Consider the following 19495-nt stretch of genomic DNA (forward strand, 5'->3'; position numbering starts at 1 on the left):
CGACCATGTAGTAGGGACCCCCGAAAGAGAATAAAAAGAGGGGAGTGTGAACTGCATATTCAGAGTGGAGCGGCATGTCACTGGGTATGTGGTTTCACTCACCTCGCTGCGAGAAACTTTGAATATTGTTGTCTGTCTCTTCTGTATTTTTGTATTTAAGTGTTTTTACAAGTGTCACAGGAGTTTGAACCTGACAAATACTCACTTAGGAGAACGTTAGACTGAAGTTCTAAAGGTCCCTGGTTCAAGCCCGGTTTTCAGAACAATCCCTGTTTATTTTGTGACTTGGCAAATAGTTTGAAAATGCTTATTGGCTGGCTGAAAGGACCTTAACTTCATTCTTCAAAAGGCCAGACATCCAGCCATCCAGACAAGGTTAGAGGAGGTTACAAGCCTATTTACAAACCATTGACTCCAAGGGCACAAGTTGAGTCCATCGAGATATCAAAGTGACCCCGAGGGTGGCTAAGGTGTTTCTTTCAAGCCGCGATTGTGATGTCTTGTTTTGTTGAAGAAAAGCCCATTATTTCTGGAACAATTTTCCCTACAAAGGAGACATCTTTGTCCATTTGGACAATTGTCAATCTGCCCCCACTTTGGACACATCGTCGCGTTTCATTGTTTGGCAACTGCTTTGTGACTTCACCAGTCCCCTTAAAAGCCCCTTCCTTCAGGTTTCCATAGTGTAATGGTTATCACATTTGCCTAACACGCAAACGGTCCCCAGGTCGAAACTGGGTGGAAACATGGCCTTTCAAGTCCTTCTTTTACAAAAAAAGTCAAGGTGACAAATAGGAACAAGGACATGTGCTTGATCTCTGAAGGGACTTGAACTCTTGATACTCAGAGTCTGATGCCCTACGAAGTGAGCCCCCAGGCCTTTGGTCAGAAGATTTGTTTTTGTGTATTTGGAATGAAATGTTTTCTGCATGTTGAACAATTTTCAACAGGAAAGATATCTTTCAGATGTATCAATAAAACTGCTGCCTGTCGCTGCCACACTCTTTGCATTTCACAGCTATTTTACAGTCTTTGGCTACATGTTTTGTGGTAGCGCAACAGCGAAAACAGATTGAGTTTTCTTTTAGATAAGCTTTTCTCTCATCTAATGGTTTGACCCTAAACCCACGACATTTTGATAAGGGGTGTGGCTTGTTATGTATTGGGCATTGATCTGCTGGCTCATCTGTTTTCTTTTCTTTAACACTGTTACTTGTAGGTTTTGCTGTTACCTCTGTTTTTCTCACTGAAACTGTTTTGGGATTGTTATATTGTTTTGCATATCTTTCATGTTTTGTCTGAGTTACAGCGCAGTTCGATGAGAACGCAAAACTTGGATCGTTTCGGGTTTTTGCTTGCCTGGATATAAAACTTACAAAGTAAGTGAATGGTGGAAAGGAAACCCTGTGTTATTCTTTGTACATAGACCTGAGTGATATCCAGCGTTCTTGCAGACCGTAGGGAAGCTTCTCGACAATAGGATTTACCCCCCTAGCTGTGTCAAGATAAGCTAGACCAGGCAGATATCCCTCTGCCTTAGCTGCCTGAATCTCCAAAAGAATGTCCCCTAACTCTCTGAGACGCTGATTATCTTTGTTCGAGATTTTAGGGAAGTTCTCTAGTTTTGACAAAAGAGCATTCTCAATGACCTCTGGTGAGCCATAGTTATCATCTAACCTCTCCCACACCAAAGCTACTCCTGCTGTAATGTTGTGAACATGTGCGGACCTGATACGCATAGCCTGTGTGGAAGACTCGGGGCCGAGCCACCTTAACAGTAAATCAAGCTCTTCTCTAGCTGTTAAATTAAGCCCTCTAATCACATCCTCGAAAGAGGTTTTCCAGGCCCAGTAGTATTCTGGACAGTCATCAAATTTCAAAAGTCCAGAGCTCACAAGTTCTCTTCTAACGAGATGTTTAGTAAGATCAGTCATTTGTGCTGGTTCACAAGGATAGTCTCTGAGGCTAGCTGTGTGAGACACTGGAGCAGGAGGACAATGTGAGGACCTATTTTGATTGTAATCAAACATAACCTCACCATTAACAAAGGTCGTAGGCTGGTTTGTGACGGTGCCGGGGAGCGGATACCACTGGACTGAAGATGGTGGTGCTGGTAATGATGCTCGTGGTGCTGGCGTGGATGTGGTGAGTGGCTGCTGTGGGACCGGAGCTGGCTGCTGAGCGTCGGGTGTCACGTAGTGAGCCTTCACATACTCGCTGGTGTGTTGAGCGGTGTCCTCTGGAGGGATCTGTGCCAGGTCTTCGAGAGAGCTGCCTTCCACTGCTGCTGCGCCTTCATAGACTGCTGCTTCAGCTGCGGCTGCCGTGGCACTTCTCTCGATCTTTAGCACATACAGACTGGCCTCCAGTTCTGCTTTGCGTTGTGCTGCTTCAGCCTCTATTTTAGCCTTTACTTTCATCATTTCTGCTTCTCGGGCTGCATATTTCGCCTCCACCAAGGCTGCTTCAGCACTAGCCCTTGCTTTGGTGGCTGCGGAGCTGGTTGAGGACCTGCTGGACCTTGAAGTCTTTGTTTTTGAGGCGACTGACCTGGTGTCGTAGAGCTTTTGCGGCTGGTCCGACTCGTTTTGCTGCTCCATCTTGTATCGTCTGGACACGTGCTTTAGTAACAGCAGATGGTGTTTTAGCCCGCTGTGTAACAGTCCTTTTACTATTCTGTCCTCATGATGGTGTGACGTCTACCAAGGCTAGACAGATAGCAAACAACCAAAGAAATACTCCGTGGCCATGTATGTTCTTAGAGCTTTACTTGGCTTGCAGGCAGTAATCTCTTGTAACAAGTTGTAAAACTGTAATACACAAATAAAACAGTGTATCAGCAATGTGTACAGGCTTCATCAAAAATGAAAGAAAATGCAAAGTGAAAGTATAAAAAACTCAAAATGAAAACGTTTAGCCTAGCTAACAGTCACATGTGCAAATCTAGCATAGCATTCACATTCAACTGTAGCTCAAAATGCTAGTTTACGTTTTATTAAACACTCATATTTGCAGAAACACATATAAAACTTCAAAACTTACGGACTAAGATACCCCAAGGCTGAAAACTGCAGATGAACCGTCACTGATGTGCACTGTGTGGTGGCTGTGTGCAGACTGAGTAGCTGGAACATGTTTGGGCAAAAACGAAAGCTATCTCAAGTTTGGCCACAAGGGGGCAGCGTGAGAGTGTGTGATTAACTAAGATTTGTCTTGAAAAATGCAAAAATAAATGTGATAACAGTACATTCTTAGTATTTGGGTTTTTTTTTCTTTTAATTTTTTTTCTTTTTAATTGTTTTTAATTCTGTAAAGCACTTTGTGTTGCATGTATTTGCAGGAAAAGTGCTATACAAATATTGTTGATTTGATTAGTCAAGAGAACATCAACAAAAATCAAAGGATTTCTCGCATGCAAAGCGAGCACACTACCATTTGGGCTAGATCGCTTGATGTTGCAGCGTTGGCAGAGAACTATTTTGGTTCCTTTGCTGGAGTGTTGAAGAAAAGCCCATTATTTCTGGAACATGTAAAATGAACTACAATTTTCCCAACAAAGGAGAAATCTTTGTCAATTTGGACAATTGTCAATCTGCCTCCACTTTGGAGACATTGTCTTGTTTCATTGTTCGGCAACTGCTTTGTGACTTCGGCAGTCCCTTTCCCCCGGTTTCCACAGTGTAGTGGTTATCACATAACACGCAAAAGGTCTCCAGTTTGAAACTGGGTGGAGACATGGCCGTTCAATTACTACTTTTACAAAAAAAGCAAGGTGACAAATGGGAATAAGGATATGCAGATGGCAGAGGATGGTTTCGATCCATTGACCTCTGGGTTATGAGCCCAGCACACTTCCTCTGAGGTCCTTCAGACAAGAGCAAACAGCTTGTCCTTCGAGCCCGACTTGAACCAGCGACCTAAGGATGCAAGCTTGAACCACTACAGTCCCCCACTCTTCCAACTGAGCTATCGAAGGTCTTGTTGGTTTGGGGCGAGTGAGTACATCTGAGTGTTCCACGGCGTCTCATTGAGGTTGCGGGCTCCAACACGCTGTGGCTGAGAATGCCACTTTTGACAGAATTTTGGAGATAATCAAGTCTCAGGTAGAGATGATCGACTTTTCTGATCGAATTCAGAGGTCATGTGTTGGTCCCGAAAAACGGTCTTGGCACTTTTTTCACCAATGAAAGGTATAATAACAGCCCTGTTGCATTGCCTGGGAATCGGACCCAGGTCGTGGCATGGCAGGCGAGAACTCTACCACTGATCCACCAATGCCTGCATAGGCACAGTGGAATTGTGTTGCAGGTCGAAGTCGAAGGACCATTTGGTTCCTAATTCATGTCCGTCAAAAAAATCACAACAGTGCACAGTGTCTTCTCTAAGAGTCAGAGTAAGATTCCTAGTTTACTTGTAGATTTGAGTTCAAACACATATCAGTGGTAAACGATTCAACTCAACTTGTGCGCTTGGAGTCAATGATTTGGTTTGTAACCTTCTCTAACATTGTCTGAATGGGTGGCCTTTTGAAGAATGAAATTAAGGTCCTTTCAGCCAGCCAATGAGGCTTTTCAAACTATTTGAAAAGTCGCAACAGAAACAGGGATTGTGTTCAAACCTGGGCTTGAACCATGGACCCTTTGAATGTCAGTCAAACGCTTTCCCAAGTGAGCTATTTCAGCTGTAAAGGCAGTGGTCTGCTTTTTCAGTCGGGGCGGTCAGGGTCAAACTGTGTCTGTGCCACGTGTGTTGCTGTGTTCCTGGTCCAGTGTGTTCTCATCTTGGGTTGGAATGTCCCCATGCTGGTAACGGGTGGGGAATACAGTCCGTTGATGAGGATAAGCGGTACAGAAAATGGATGGATTTCACTGGTTGAAGTTGTCAGCTACCACAAAAACGGTCATGTGCCACGAGCCTGTTCTGAATTCCCCTTTGGCCAATCGACACCACAACAATTTTCAGAATTGTAGATTAGATTAGATGTACTTTTATTCGTCCCTCAGTGAGGAAATTTACATTGCACAGCAGCAAAAGGGACAGAACCTGGATGCCCTGATCAGGAAAAAACTGTGACCTTGTGAGGTCCTCTGACAAAGAGAAAGATATCTTTCAAATGTATCCACAAAAGTGCTGATCTGCAAACGTAGTGTTCGAACCCACAACGCTGAGATTAAGACGCCCATGCTCTACCGACTGATCTAACCATTTTTTTAAGATTTCACCAGTCCTGTTGAAAGCCTGGCCACTCGTGTCGTTTCGTTCATGCAGTGGTTCACCTAACACTGAAGACACCTCTTCACCAGAGCTGTGGCTTAGTTGATCAAAGTGCCTGTCTGGTGAACAGGAGATCCTGGATTCAAATCCAGCAGTACCTTGCTGGTGTTTCAGCAACTCCTTTGCTGTTTTTTTTTCTTCAACATTTCAAATAAATGTTTTGAATTGTGCAGGGCAAGTTGGTTCCACCTGGACTTGAACTTGTTCTTCTGTGGGCAGATATCAAAGTTGAACATGCTGCGTGCTTTCAGTGGGTTGACAGATAAGACTTCATCACTTTAACCACAAATGTTTAATCAAAAATTAACTCTATTAAGTGTCATTATTTCACATGTGCACTGTTATTTGTGTTTCTCAGAGATTGCTTTGCACCGTTCAGGGTTTCAGGCTCTTCTGCAGAGGAACATCTCAACTGGGATGCATGGCAAACAACTGACACAATTGTTACTGAGGCCACATCTGGGAACCTGTTGAATACATGTGCATCAAGAACCTCCTACAACAACAGTATAGTCATCAAGCTGGACTTGTTCCACTGTATGCGACGGCTTCTTTGTGAGTGTGCCTCAGAACATCACCCTTTATACAGCGCCTTTGCACAGTTGCTGTCGACTTCCTTCTCTGTGGTGGACCAGGAAGACCTGCACAGGCTCCACCATAAGTCGTGTGTCATTTAGTCAGCAGGGGGGAATCCCGTACATTTGGCACCGATACAAAGGGTTGCAAATTGGGAAGAATGCAAGGGCTCCAACACAAGTGTCACACTTCTGACAGCTTCTTGCGTCTTGAAGTGGCGTCACCCCCATTCTAAAGTGTCTGAGGCTTCTGCTCCTGGGCAGTAAACCAGGGGTGCTTTTTAACATGTCTGCTGCTGAAAAGTGTACAAAGAAGACCAATCGCACCATGGGGTCTTGCATTTCTCCAGAAAACAGTCTTTGTACCTTAAGATGACCTCTGATAAAAAGTATGAAAACCAGAGTCATGGAAATACCAGTAGAGGACTACTGGACTTGGAACCAACGAGCCCCTCTTTCCTAGGCATGTAATTTAACAACTCAAGCATAGTGCCTGCAAAGCATGCAAACTTGACAATGGTGCCTTTAGTAGAAAAGGAAATCCTGTGTATCTGGCACGGACACAATAATAGTTTGCCAATGGGGAAAAAAAGTTCATAAGTGACCAAATTGGATTTCGAGTCCAACGCCTTAACCGCTCGGCCACCGTGACTGCATGGAAAAGACAAACGGGGGCAGGTGGACCCCATTGTCCTGGAACACAAATTTCGACCATGAGCAACGATCAGTACACCACCACCTGTGGTCGGTTAGCTCAGTTGGTCAGAGTGTGGTGCTAATAACGCCAAGGTTCAACCCCTGTATTGACCACTCTTCTTTATGTGCTCCAGGAACAACAAAAGCTCATGGTGACAACCCACCAGAGAGTGGACCCCATCCACAGGTGGGTGATCACGCACCCACGTGTGAAACACCCTTGACAAGGCTGCAGAAAGACCAGGGAGAGGTAGAGAAAACAGCATGTCAAAACAGAGCGGCAACAAACACCTTGGTCACCAAGACTGCAAGGAGCAGATCAATGGGGGCAGTGGACCCCATTATCCTCTACCCAAAATTTAGACCACAAGTGCAGAGAATGCGGACTGTGAAGGAACAACAAAAGCCCATGTCGACAACACCCCAGCCCTCATTACCAACAGTACACCACCACAAGGAAAACAGCATGGCGGTGACAAAAGCCCAGGCCTAAAACTCCCCGGGCCCCATAACCAACAGCGCACAACCCAGTCAACTGTGAAACACCCCCATCAAGGCTGCCAACCGCCCGGGGAAAGGTAAAAAAAAATAGTACGGCCCCGAAATTGCCACCTCCAAGATGGACTGAGGTCTTATACTGCCTACATGGACAAGCCAAATATCTTCTGGACAAAAAGACTAGTGTACCCCCGTACACAAAACAAGTATCTTCCTCACATGCTGCCAGCTGATCCTTGACATCAGCTGTCACAGACATTCAAGTCATTTGGGGAACTCATCCTGATCCAGGGTTACCACTGATTTGTAGAGTAAGTAAATAAGTCACCATACACTTACTGTTAAAGGAAGACACAGTCCAAACACTCGATTGCTGCAGGGCAAGTAGGTTCCACCAAGACTTGAACTTGGATCACTGGATTCAGAGTGCTAACCATTATACCATGGAACCTGCAAGCGCATTTTAGGGTCCTGAAGTACACACTGTCAGACTACATTAGAGTTGATAGAACTTCACTGTGCACTGCTTTGCTTTCCCGAGACGCCGAATGGTGGTCCAGAATCTCTTCGAAGCCGTCCGGAAGTCATTCTCCATGGCCTCTCCAAACTCCTCCCATGTCAGAGTTTTTGCCTCAGCGAATGCCACGGACCGCTTGGCCTGTCGGTTCCTGTCAGCTGAAGTCCCATAAGCCAAAAAGGCCTAACAGAACTCCTTCAGCTTGACGGCATCCCTCACCAATGGTATCCACCAATGGGTTCTAGGATAACCGCCACGACAAGCTCCGACCACCTTACGGACACAGCCACCTCGACAATGGAGGCACAGAACACCCCTGCTTCCCTCTGAACATGGTCGAAGCTCTGCACACAAGGAATACTTTTCTTTCCTACAGTTATAAATAAGCAATGTGACATGGTAGTGTACAGGACGTCTTCAGGCTGGTGCAACACACCCGAGCACCTCATGAAGAGCAGAGCTGTCCTTTCCGGGCGAAATCCATGAACTTGGAGGTGCAGTTTGCCCATTTGCAGGCAAAATTGCATTTTATTTTGGAAAGGTTGCCGAGCGAGCCAGGAGTTGAACCTGGAATCTTCTGATCTGTAGCCGGATGCTTTATCCATTGCACCACTTGCCTACACAATAAGACAAGGTGCTTGGCAGGAGAATGTAATTGGGACTGGGTTTTGATTGATATCTGTGGCTGTTTATGACGTCAAAATTGGGATTGGGACTTGGTAATTTACTCACTGACTGAGGATGCTGAGGGACTGATCCTGGACTCATTTCTGATCCCAACATCTATTCTATTATAAAACAAAGGATTCCTTGGAGAATGCAGGTATCGATCCCACTACCGTTCACATGCAAAGCGAGATCTACCATTTGAGCTAATTCCCCTGCTGTTGTACTGTAGGCAGCGAAGGTCTCATAACTATTTGGGTTCTTTTGATGGACACACTGTCAGGACCTTTCTGAGTGCAGCCAGAATACCGTCCCTGGTGGTCTAGTGGTCGGGAGTCAGTGCTCTCACTGCCGCGGCACAGGTTCCATACCTGTTCAGGGAACTGACTTTGGGCAGGTAATGACTATAGATCGGATTTGTCTTTGGCCTCGGTCGAATAGGTGGAAATATGGCCTTTCAATTCTTTACAAAAAAAAATCAAGGTGACGAATGGGAACAAGGATATGTGCCTGATCTCTGAAGGTGTGCACACGAGCATCTGTCCCCAGTTTGGACACACAATCCATATTTCCCGGATGACTGATCGGGTGCATTTGCCTTTAGCCATGAATTAATTAGCCGGCTCAGTTCATAGAGCATTAGACTTTTAATCTGAGGGTCCAAGGTTCAAGATCTGTTCAGGCGGTGAGTTGTGGGCCCCTTCCTTTAAATGTTAAACCCCAACCTCTGTGGTCTATTTTCTTAGCCCCACAAATGTCCAAATTCACAATGGTTTTGCCTTTGAGAGCATTGTAGTACATATGACATGTATACTACATATGACATCAGAAATGATGGGTATTTCTTCAACAGAACAAGACATCTGATTCAAAACATTTACTTGACATGTTGGAGAGAAAAAAACAGCAAAGGAGTCGCAGAAACACCGACAAGGCACTGCTGGGATTTGAACCTAGGGTATCCTGTTTACAAGACAGGAACTTTGACCAACTAATCCACAGCGTCGGTGAAGGGCTGTCGTCAGTGTTAGGTGAACCACTGCGTGAAGGAAACCACACGAGTGGCCAGGCTTTCAACAGTACTGGTGAAATCATGCCAGTCTAAGCGGACAGAACCGACGATTATTCACCTCCTTGGTCTTCGCTGTGTCGAGGATGAGGATGTTGTTTGCACGCAACGACACCACAGCGGCCACCTCCTTCCTAAAAGCCCCTTCGTGCAGGCCTGTGATGCACCCGATCAGTCATCTGGGAAATATGGATTGTGTGTCCAAACTAGGGACAGATGCTCGTGTACACACCTTCAGAGATCAAGCAGATATCCTTGTTCTCTTGTGCTCTTTGTCACCTTGATTTTTTTGTAAAAGAAGGAATTGAAAGGCCATGTTTCCACCCAGTTTGGATATAGGGACCCTTTGCGTTTGAGGCAAACGTGATAACCACTACACTGTGGAAACCTGAAAGAAGGGGCTTTTAAGGGGACTGGCGAAGTCACAAAGCAGTTACCAAACAATGAAACACGACAATGTGTCCAAATTGGGGGCAGATTGACAATTGTCCAAATTGACAAATATTTCTCCTTTGTAGGGAAAATTGTTGGGGAATAATGGGCTTTTCTTCAACAAAATAAGAAATCACAATTGTGGCTTTAAAGGTTTAAAAGCTAGCTGTGAAACAAACACCTGAGCCACCCTCGGGCTCACCTTGATGTTTCAGTGGACTCATCTTGTGCGCTTGGAGTCAATGATTTGGCTTGTCACCGCCTCCAACATTGACTGGATGGGTGGCCTTTTGAAGAATGAAGTTAATGTCCTTTCAGCCAGCCAATGAGCCTTTTCAAACTATTTGCAAAATCGCAACATGGACAGGAATTGTGCTGAAACTCGGGCTTGAAACAAGCACCTTTAAAACTTCAGTCTAACACTCTCCCAAGTAAGCTATTTCAGCTGCAAAGGTGGCGTTCTGCTTTTGTGGTCTGGGCGAAAAGTGGGGGTAGGGGGAAGCTGTTTCTGTGCCACGTCCTATGTTGTTTTATACCTGGCCCAATGTGTTCTCATCTTGGGTTGGAATGTCCCCATGCTGGTAACGGGTGTGGAATACAGTCCATTGATGAGGATAAGCGGTACAGAAAATGGATGGATTTCACTGGTTGAAGTTGTCAGCTACCACAAAAATGGTCATGCGCCACGAGCCTGTTCTGAATTCCCCTTTGGCCAATCGACACCACAACAATTTTCAGAATTGTAGACAGTTGTGTGATTTCCCGACGGGAAGCTCCTGTTTTGTATGTCACAATTTCATGTTGAAACTTGAGCAGGGTTACGATTGCAACAACCAGTAGGGTAAAGCAAACCCGTCTTGATTGTTACGACTGATTGTCCTCTGGTCTTCATGAGGTGCTCGGGTGTGATGCACCAGTCCTGGAAGATGGCAAAGGTGCATGGTCAAAAAGGTTTACTTAAACAAGTTATTCCTTGTGTGCACGGTCAGCTCATTGGCCTTCTCACTGTTGAGGACGAGGGAGCAGAAATCTGCTGGCATACTGTACTTGACCACAGTAGGAGGAAAAAACAGGTTGGCTTGACATTTAAGGGAACATGGACTTGAACCCTGGACCCTCAGATTAAAAGTCTGATGCTCTACCAACTGAGCTATCCAGGCCCTTGATGAAAGAGGAGAACTCACAAGGCAAAATCTGCTAGCATACTGTACTTGACCTTGCAGACATGAATAAACCGTGGTCCTGAAATTGTCACCTCCAAGATCGACTGAGGTCTTAAACTGCCCACATGGACAATCCAAATATCTTCTGGACAAAAAGAGTTCATGGTCAGACAAGACAAAGGTTGAGCCAGTCACCTGAACATTAAACTTTTGATCTGAGCGTCCGGGATTCGAGTCCCTGTTCAGGTGACCAGATCTGAGGTCCACTTTGCAAATGCCTCATTTTTGCCCTCAAAAAAGGGCAACAGGACAATCCCTTGGTACTTTATGGAAACTACATGAGGAGCCTGGCTTTTAACTGGAACTGGAAAGACTTGTGGCCCTGCACACAAACCAAGTATCTTCTGATCAGCTGATCCTTGACATCAGCTGTCACAGACATTCACGTCATTTGAGGAACTCATCTTGATCCACAGTCACCACTGATTTGGAGAGTAAGTAAATAAGTCATCATACACTTACTGTTAAAGGAAGACACAGTCCAAACACTCGATTGCTGCAGGGCAAGAAGGTTCTTGGATCACTGGATTCAGAGTCCAGAGTGCTAACCATTACACTACAGAACCTACAAGTGCATTGTAGGGTCCTGAAGTACACACTGTCAGATTACATTAGAGTTGATAGAACTTCACTGGGCAATGCTTTCCTTTCCCGAGACGCCGGATGGTGGTCCAGAATCTCTTCGAAGCCGTCCGGAAGTCATTCTCCATGGCTTCCCCAACCCCCCCCCTGTCAGTTGAAGTCCTATGAGCCAAAAAGATCTTCAGCTTGACGGCATCCCTTACCAATGGTATCCACCAATGGGTTCTAAGATTACCGCCACGGCAAGCACCGACCACCTTACGGCCACAGCCGCCCCGACAATGGAAGCACAGAACACCCCTGCCTCCTCTGAACATGGTCGAAGCTCTGCACAAAAGGATTACTTCTATTCCTACTGTTATAAATGAGCAATGTGACATGGTAGTGTACAGGATGTCTGCAGGCTGGTGCAAAACACCCGACCACCTCATGAAGAGCAGAGCCGTCCTTTTCCGGGCAAAACCCATGAACTCGGACTCGGAGGTGCAGTTTGCCCATTTCAGCTGCTCCAAATTTGTCTGCAGGCAAAACTTTAATTTTAGACTCAGGTCAATTGGAAAGGTTGGCGAGTCCCAGGGGTTGAACCTGGAATCTTCTGATCCGTAGTCAGATGCGTTATTCATTGCACCCACTGTACTTGACCACAGTAGGAGGACAAAAGAGGTTGGTTTGACATTTAAGGGAAGGGGTCACTTGAACAGGTCTTGAACCCTGGACCCTGCGAATAAAAAGCTGATGCTCCAACTGCGCTATACAGGCCCTTGATGAATGAGGGGAACTCACAAGGCAAAAACTTCTGACATACTGTACTTGACCTTGCCATGGACAGAGATGAAGAAGCCCCGGTCCCGAAATTGCCATAGATACAGCCTGCAGTTAGCAAGTCATAATCAGAAGGAATATCGACTTTTGACTTCAATATTTATGCAACTGAACAATAAACTCCCATGCAAAATGGAACCAAAATGGATACAATCTAGGGTTACAACAGTAACCTTCCCATACCTTTATAGAAACAAACCAAAACCAACCTCACTTGAGTTGGATTGACCAAAGGAACCATGCAAAAACGGAAACAATCGAGTTATATTACACCGATTCGAGACACATTACCACAAGTTGTTGCAATTCTCAAGGGTGTTTGAGCCACGCATCCATGTACTTTTAGACTATTCTTAAATAGTAAATAATAAATAAAATAATCCTAAAACCAAGGCAGTGCATCATGGGGCATCCGGATATGAACCAGGACCTCCTGATCTGCAGTCAAATGCTCTACCACTGAGCTACACCCCCTCAAACACACCATGCATCGTTACACGATAGGAACTATGCATATGCACTAAACCAGCACATCCTCATGGTGACTGGGAGAATTTAGCAAACAAAGATTGACTTCTTGATGGGTCAGCTAGGTCGAAAAGGTTTACTTAAACAAGTTATTCCTTGTGTGCAGGTCATCTCCTTGGCCTTCTCGGTGCTTAGGATGAGGTAGCAGAAATCTTCTTGCATACTGTACTTGAGCACAGTAGGGGGACAAAAGAGGTTAGTTTCACATTTAAGGGAAAGGGCCTACACCAGCTTAAGGCTCCTTTCTCTCAGTAGGCACTGGTTGAAATCCCACAGCTGGCATTTTACTGGTCAGGTCCATTATCCACAACTGGAATGATTTGGCAGCAAAGGACTGTCAGATTGTACAACTCAGCTGAACACTTCAAGAAAATGATTAAAAGACGTCTTGTTCGAGGGGGGTTTGTTTTCCCGGACTGGTTGTTGCAACCGCAACCCTGCTCAAGGTTCAACGTGACATACAAAAGAACAACTACCCGTTGGGGAATCAAAACCCGGTCTTCCACGTGACAAGCGGAGATACTGTCCATTATACTAACGAGGACTGCTTCTGAGCATTTGTGGTGTCAATTGGCCAAAGCGGAATTCAGAACAGGCCCTGGTATCCCACAACGGGGCGAGGTGCAGTTCCTCCTCTTTGTTGTCATCATAAGGGTCTTCTGAATCCCTCTTGGTCTGTCCTGTCACCTCGGACCTGTTTGCCTTGGAAGACCCGACCAGAGGCATATAGCCCCAGAAAACATAGCCCCTCGAATCACCCGGGCACTCAAACCCCTCCACCACGATTCACGATTCACTGTGTTTCAGTGATTCCTGTGCGAGGTTTAAAAAACAGCTGTGAAAGAAACACCTGAGCTACCTTTGGGGTCACCTTGGTATCTCGGTGGACTCAACTTGTGCCCTTGCAGTCGATGGTTTGGCTTTTAATTTCCTCTGGCATTGGCTGGATGTAAAGTTAAATTTCTTTCAGCAAAGGCTCAAAATCGGGATTGAACCAGGGACCTTTAGATCGTCAGTCTTACGCTCTCCCAACTGAGCTATTTCAGCTGCAAAGGTGGTTCTCTGCTTTTTCCAGTGCAGGCAATTTCACCTAGATCTCTATTGTAACAGGCATCCTTACACCATGACTGAAAAGGATTTCATGGATTCCCTGACATGTTTTTGGTCTGAGGATTTGCCATGGACATTGAACCTCTTGTATCAGAGGTTCGACCAACAGTTGTACCCTTCTCTCCAGCACCCTGGAATAGACTTTCCCAGGGAGGCTGAGGAGTGTGTTGCTTTGTCCGGCTCCTTGTACGTTGACAACCCCAAACCCCAATGGATTTCTAGTCCATCGCCTTAACCACTCGGCCACAACAACTTGCAAAGAACCTCGCCGATTATAGTGTTGCTTTTCAGTTGAAATGCAAGGGAAACTGCCAATTCAGTCAGCAACCATGAAGATCCAGGCAATTTCACCTGGATCTCCATTGTCACAGACGTCTTGACACCACAAGTGCCCCCAAAACTGCACGTTGTCAGCAGAATTTGAACCGGTTAGTTTGAACCTGTGTTAGCTTTATTTAGGAAGACCCATTGTGGCCCTTCGGGCTCACAACTACTTAGTGGGATTTCGGATGATCCATCGTGGTCACAGGCGTCCTGACACCATGACTGCCCCAAAAGACCAGTGGTTAAATTGCAAGGACAACTGCTTGCCAATTTAGTGATATTCAGGATGACCCACTGTGGTCCTTCCAGCTCACGACTTAGTGGGATTTAGGATGGTCCATCGTGGTCCTTCTGGCTGACCTATTTGTTCAGGTGTCTTGACACCACGAGTGCCCCCAAAACTGTACGTTGTCGGCAGGATTTGATGTGCCAGGAAACCCCAATGGATTTCTAATCCATCGCCTTAACCACTCGGCCACAACAAATTGTCACAAACGCAGAACCTCACAGATTATGCTGTTGTATATCAGTCGAAATGCAATGGAAAATGTTTGCCAATTTTATGAGCAACCATGAGACTTGTCAACTCGTGAGTGGTATTGCAGCTCACGGTTTTGGGGGATCTCACATGAATTCCCATGAATCCCCTGACACGATTTTGGTCTGATGACTTCCCATGGATTGCCACCATCAGTGATGTCTTGACACCAAGAGTGCCTCCAAAACTGTACGTTGTCGGCAGGATTTGATGCGCGGGAAAACCCCAATGGAGGCAATTTTCATGGATTCCCTGACATGTTTTTTTCCTTCAACCTCACAAGGTCACAGTTTTTTCCTGATCAGGGCACCGTTTTAGGTTGTGTGGATGATTGGTCTTAAGCGCCAGATTAAGACTCTTTTCTCTCAGAAGGCACTGCTTGAAATCCCACAGCTGGCATTTTCCTGGTCATGTCCATTGTCCTCGACCTTTAGATCTTCAGTCTAACGCTCTCCCAACTGAGCTATTTCAGCTGCGAAGGTGGTTCTCTGCTTTTTCCAGTGCAGGCAATTTCACCTAGATCTCTATTGTAACAGGCGTCCTTACACCATGACTGAAAAGGATTTCATGGATTCCCTGACATGTTTTTGGTCTGAGGATTTGCCATGGATCGCCACCGTCAGTGAAGTCTTGGCACCATGAGTGCCCCCAAAACTGTACGTTGTCGGCAGGATTTGATGCGCGGGGAAACCCCAATGGATTTCTAGTCCATCGCCTTAACCACTCGGCCACAACAACTTGCAAAGAACTTCGCCGATTATACCGTTGTTTTTCAGTTGAAATGCAAGGGAAACTGCCAATTCAGTCAGCAACCATGAAGATCCAGGCAATTTCACCTGGATCTCCATTGTCACAGACGTCCTGACACCACAAGTGCCCCCAAAACTGCACGTTGTCGGCAGAATTGGGGGCACTCTCTCATGAATTCCCATGAATCCTGTGACACGATTTTGGTCTGATGACTTCCCATGGATCGCCACCATCAGTGATGTCTTGACACCAAGAGTGCCCCCAAAACTGTACGTTGTCGGCAGGATTTGATGCGCGAGGAAACCCCAGTGGATTAGTTCATCGCCTTAACCACTCGGCCACAACAACTTGTCACAGAGCTGGTCTAGTGTTCCGCGACCAAGACGAAAACCACATTGGACCTCTTGTAGCAGAGGTTCGACCAACAGTTGTACCCTTCTCTCCAGCACCCTGGAATAGACTTTCCCAGGGAGGCTGAGGAGTGTGTTGCTTTTTCCGGCTCCTTTTGAGTGTCCTCCGTTGTCAGCAAACCTCACAAGGTCACAGTTTTTTCCTGATCAGGACACCGTTTTAGGTTGTGTGGATGATTGGTCTCAAGCGCCAGATCTTTTCTCTCAGAAGGCACTGCTTGAAATCCCACAGCTGGCATTTTCCTGGTCATGTCCATTATCCTCGACTGGAATGATGTGGCAGCAAAGGACTGTCAGATTGTACAACACGGCTGACCCCTTCATAAGAAGTCAGTGCTCAAGAGAGTCAGAGTTCATGTGAGAAGGTCCTTTCAGCAAAGGCCTTCAAACTATTTGCCAAGTCAGGACGTAAAGAGGGACTGTGCTGAAACCCGGGATTGAACCAGGGACCTTTAGATCTTCAGTCTAACGCTCTTCCAACTGAGCTATTTCAGCTGCGAAGGTGGTCGCACTGCTTTTTCCAGTGCAGGCAATTTCACCTAGAACTCTATTGTAACAGGCGTCCTTACACCATGACTGAAAAGGATTTCATGGATCCGCTGACATGTTTTTGGTCTGAGGATTTGCCATGGATCGCCACCGTCAGTGAAGTCTTGGCACCACGAGTGCCCCAAAACTGTACGCTGTCGGCAGGATTTGAACCTGCGCGGGGAAACCCCAATGGATTTCTAGTCCACCGCCTTAACCACTCGGCCACAACAACTTGCAAAGAACTTCGCCGATTATACCGTTGTTTTTCAGTTGAAATGCAAGGGAAACTGCCAATTCAGTCAGCAACCATGAAGATCCAGGCAATTTCACCTGGATCTCCATTATCACAGACGTCCCGACACCACAAGTGCCCCCAAAACTGCACGTTGTCGGCAGAATTGGGGGCACTCTCACATGAATTCCTATGAATCCTGTGACACGATTTTGGTCTGATGACTTCCCATGGATCGCCACCATCAGTGATGTCTTGACACCAAGAGTGCCCCCAAAACTGTACGTTGTCGGCAGGATTTGATGCGCGAGGAAACCCCAATGGATTAGTTCATCGCCTTAACCACTCGGCCACAACAACTTGTCACAGAGCTGGTCTAGTGTTCCGCGACCAGGACGAAAACCACATTGGACCTCTTGTAGCAGAGGTTCGACCAACAGTTGTACCATTCTCTCCAGCACCCTGGAATAGACTTTCCCAGGGAGGCTGAGGAGTGTGTTGCTTTTTCCGGCTCCTTTTGAGTGTCCTCCGTTGTCAGCAAACCTCACAAGGTCACAGTTTTTTCCTGATCAGGGCACCGTTTTAGGTTGTGTGGATGATTGGTCTCAAGCGCCAGATCTTTTCTCTCAGAAGGCACTGCTTGAAATCCCACAGCTGGCATTTTCCTGGTCATGTCCATTATCCTCGACTGGAATGATGTGGCAGCAAAGGACTGTCAGATTGTACAGTTAAAATACAAGTTAAACTTTCAAGTTTGATTTAGACAACTTAAAGTTTGAGCGCAAGTTGGAAGTGCCTCACTTTGTACTTTGCTTTTGTTGGATCAACACCAGCTGCATTTGTTGGGTGAATTGATTTGTGGTGTGTTTGCCTGAAGAAGGCCCATAGTGGCCGAAACGTCGCAAGGACACACCCACCAAGCCTGTTAAGGTCTTCTTTTGTTTAAGAACTTTACTTGTTTGTTTGTTTACTTGTTTGTTTGTGTGTTTGTTTACTTGTTTATTTTTACATTCTTTAAAATAAAAAAAATAAAAAAAATAAAAAAATCATCTAAAAACCAAGAAAAAAATCACAAAACATAAAAAATAATAAAAAAATATATACAAATTCATACCCAGTGTACCAACATGGACCCAAGGGAGGGGGGTTGGACACTAGTACAGTACGGGAGGCGTCGTGCCCGTGCCCGCAGGAGGGACACACGACCGCAAAGGGCCATCTCCCAGTCCCGACAGGGGGGAGGTCCTAACTGGAGGGGGGCCAGAGCATTCTCTACTGCCCCCCCGAATAGAGGGGGCAGGGGGGCTCAGCCCTACATGTCTAACCCTAACCCTAGCCCTAACCCTAGCCCTAGCCCTAGCCCTAGCCCTAACCCTAACCCTAACCCTAACCCTAACCCTAACCCTAACCCTTACCCTAACCCTAAACCCTAGCCCTAGCCCTAACCCTAACCCTAGCACATCACACTAAATGTGTTCCATAAGTGCCAAAACCCTAACCCTAACCCTAACCCTTCCCTAACCCTAACCCTAACCTAACCCTTCTTTTCTGAGCGAGTGGAGTGCCTTTTTGGACGTGGCACAAATGTGCCATAAAGCACATCACACTAAATGTGTTCCATAAGTGCCAAAACGCTCTTCTCTGAGCGAGTGGAGTGCTTTTTTGGACGTGGCACACATGTGCCTATATGGAGAAGATTTTTTTACCACAAAGCCTATAGGTTGCTTGAAATACATTATCACAGCGAGTGAAACACTTTTTCTCAGTTTTGCTCTAACTCTTCAGCAGTGCTTCTCAGCCCCATGAAACTGTTGCAGAAAGAACGGGATGCAAAGCTGCGCCAGGCACATTTGGAATTAGGCTCCTGGCACCTTCCACTGGCTCACAATGACCTGCCTATCATCCTTTGCTCACAATGTGTTTGAGAGTAAATAAAGTGCATTTTCGAACAATGGTTGTGTGTGCCAAGCAATAAAGCACATCACACTAAATGTGTTCCATAAGTGCCAAAACGCTCTTCTCTGAGCGAGTGGAGTGCTTTTTTGGACGTGGCACACATTGTGCCTATATGGAGAATAATTTGTACCACAAATCCTTTAGGTTGCTTGAAATACATTATCACAGCGAGTGAAACACTTTTTCTCATTTTCACTCTAACTCAACAGCAGTGCTTCTCAGCCCCATGAAACTGTTGCAGATAGAACGGGATGCGAAGTTGCGGCAGGCACACATGGACTGAGCCTCCTGGCACCATTCGCTGGCTCACAATGAACCGCCGTATCATCCTTTGCTCACAATGTGTTTGAGAGTGAATAAAGTGCATTTTCGAACAATGGTTGTGTGTGCCAAGCAATAAAGCACATCACACTAAATGTGTTCCATAAGTGCCAAAAACCTAACCCTAACCCTAAACCCTAACCCTAACCCTAACCCTAGCCCTAGCCCTAGCCCTAGCCCTAGCCCTAGCCCTAACCCCAACCCTAGCCCTAGCCCTAGCCCTAGCCCTTGCCCTAGCCCTAGCCCTAGCCCTAGCCCTAACCCTAAACCCAACCCTAGCCCTAACCCTAACCTTAACCCTAACCCTAACCCTAACCCTAACCCTAACCCTAACCCTAACCCTAACCCTAACCCTAGCCCTAACCCTAGCCCTAACCCTAACCCATACCTTTAGAGGCATAGTTAAATCCCAACTGTTACGATTTGACCGTATTTGTACAC

At 46.1% G+C, this 19495-nt stretch overlaps 1 protein-coding gene and 2 non-coding genes across 9 annotated transcripts in view; 1 reads left to right on the forward strand and 2 right to left on the reverse strand.

The window, feature by feature from the left end:
* LOC131111058 (uncharacterized) overlaps window positions 1-19495 on the reverse strand; it is a 36131-nt gene that overhangs the window by 11928 nt on the left and 4708 nt on the right. For 3 of the 7 annotated variants that reach the window (XM_058064032.1, XM_058064031.1, XM_058064033.1), the window contains exon 3: window positions 1222-2810. The exons of 2 other annotated variants lie outside the window; for them this stretch is intronic. In XM_058064032.1, coding sequence (XP_057920015.1) covers window positions 1410-2600 — 1191 coding nt within the window. In that variant the 5' untranslated portion in view covers window positions 2601-2810 and the 3' untranslated portion in view covers window positions 1222-1409. Of the gene's footprint in view, window positions 1-1221; window positions 2811-3042; window positions 3249-19495 lie in introns of those variants that run through there. 2 more of the 7 variants (XM_058064036.1, XM_058064035.1) reach the window with 2 other exon arrangements.
* On the forward strand, window positions 675-747 carry trnav-aac (transfer RNA valine (anticodon AAC)). Its single transcript has one exon. It is a non-coding gene; the product is annotated as a tRNA-Val (tRNA).
* trnaf-gaa (transfer RNA phenylalanine (anticodon GAA)) lies at window positions 16437-16509 on the reverse strand. Its single transcript has one exon. It is a non-coding gene; the product is annotated as a tRNA-Phe (tRNA).

The sequence above is a fragment of the Doryrhamphus excisus genome, unplaced genomic scaffold (genome assembly GCF_030265055.1).
Source record: "Doryrhamphus excisus isolate RoL2022-K1 unplaced genomic scaffold, RoL_Dexc_1.0 HiC_scaffold_24, whole genome shotgun sequence".
NCBI lineage: Eukaryota > Metazoa > Chordata > Actinopteri > Syngnathiformes > Syngnathidae > Doryrhamphus > Doryrhamphus excisus.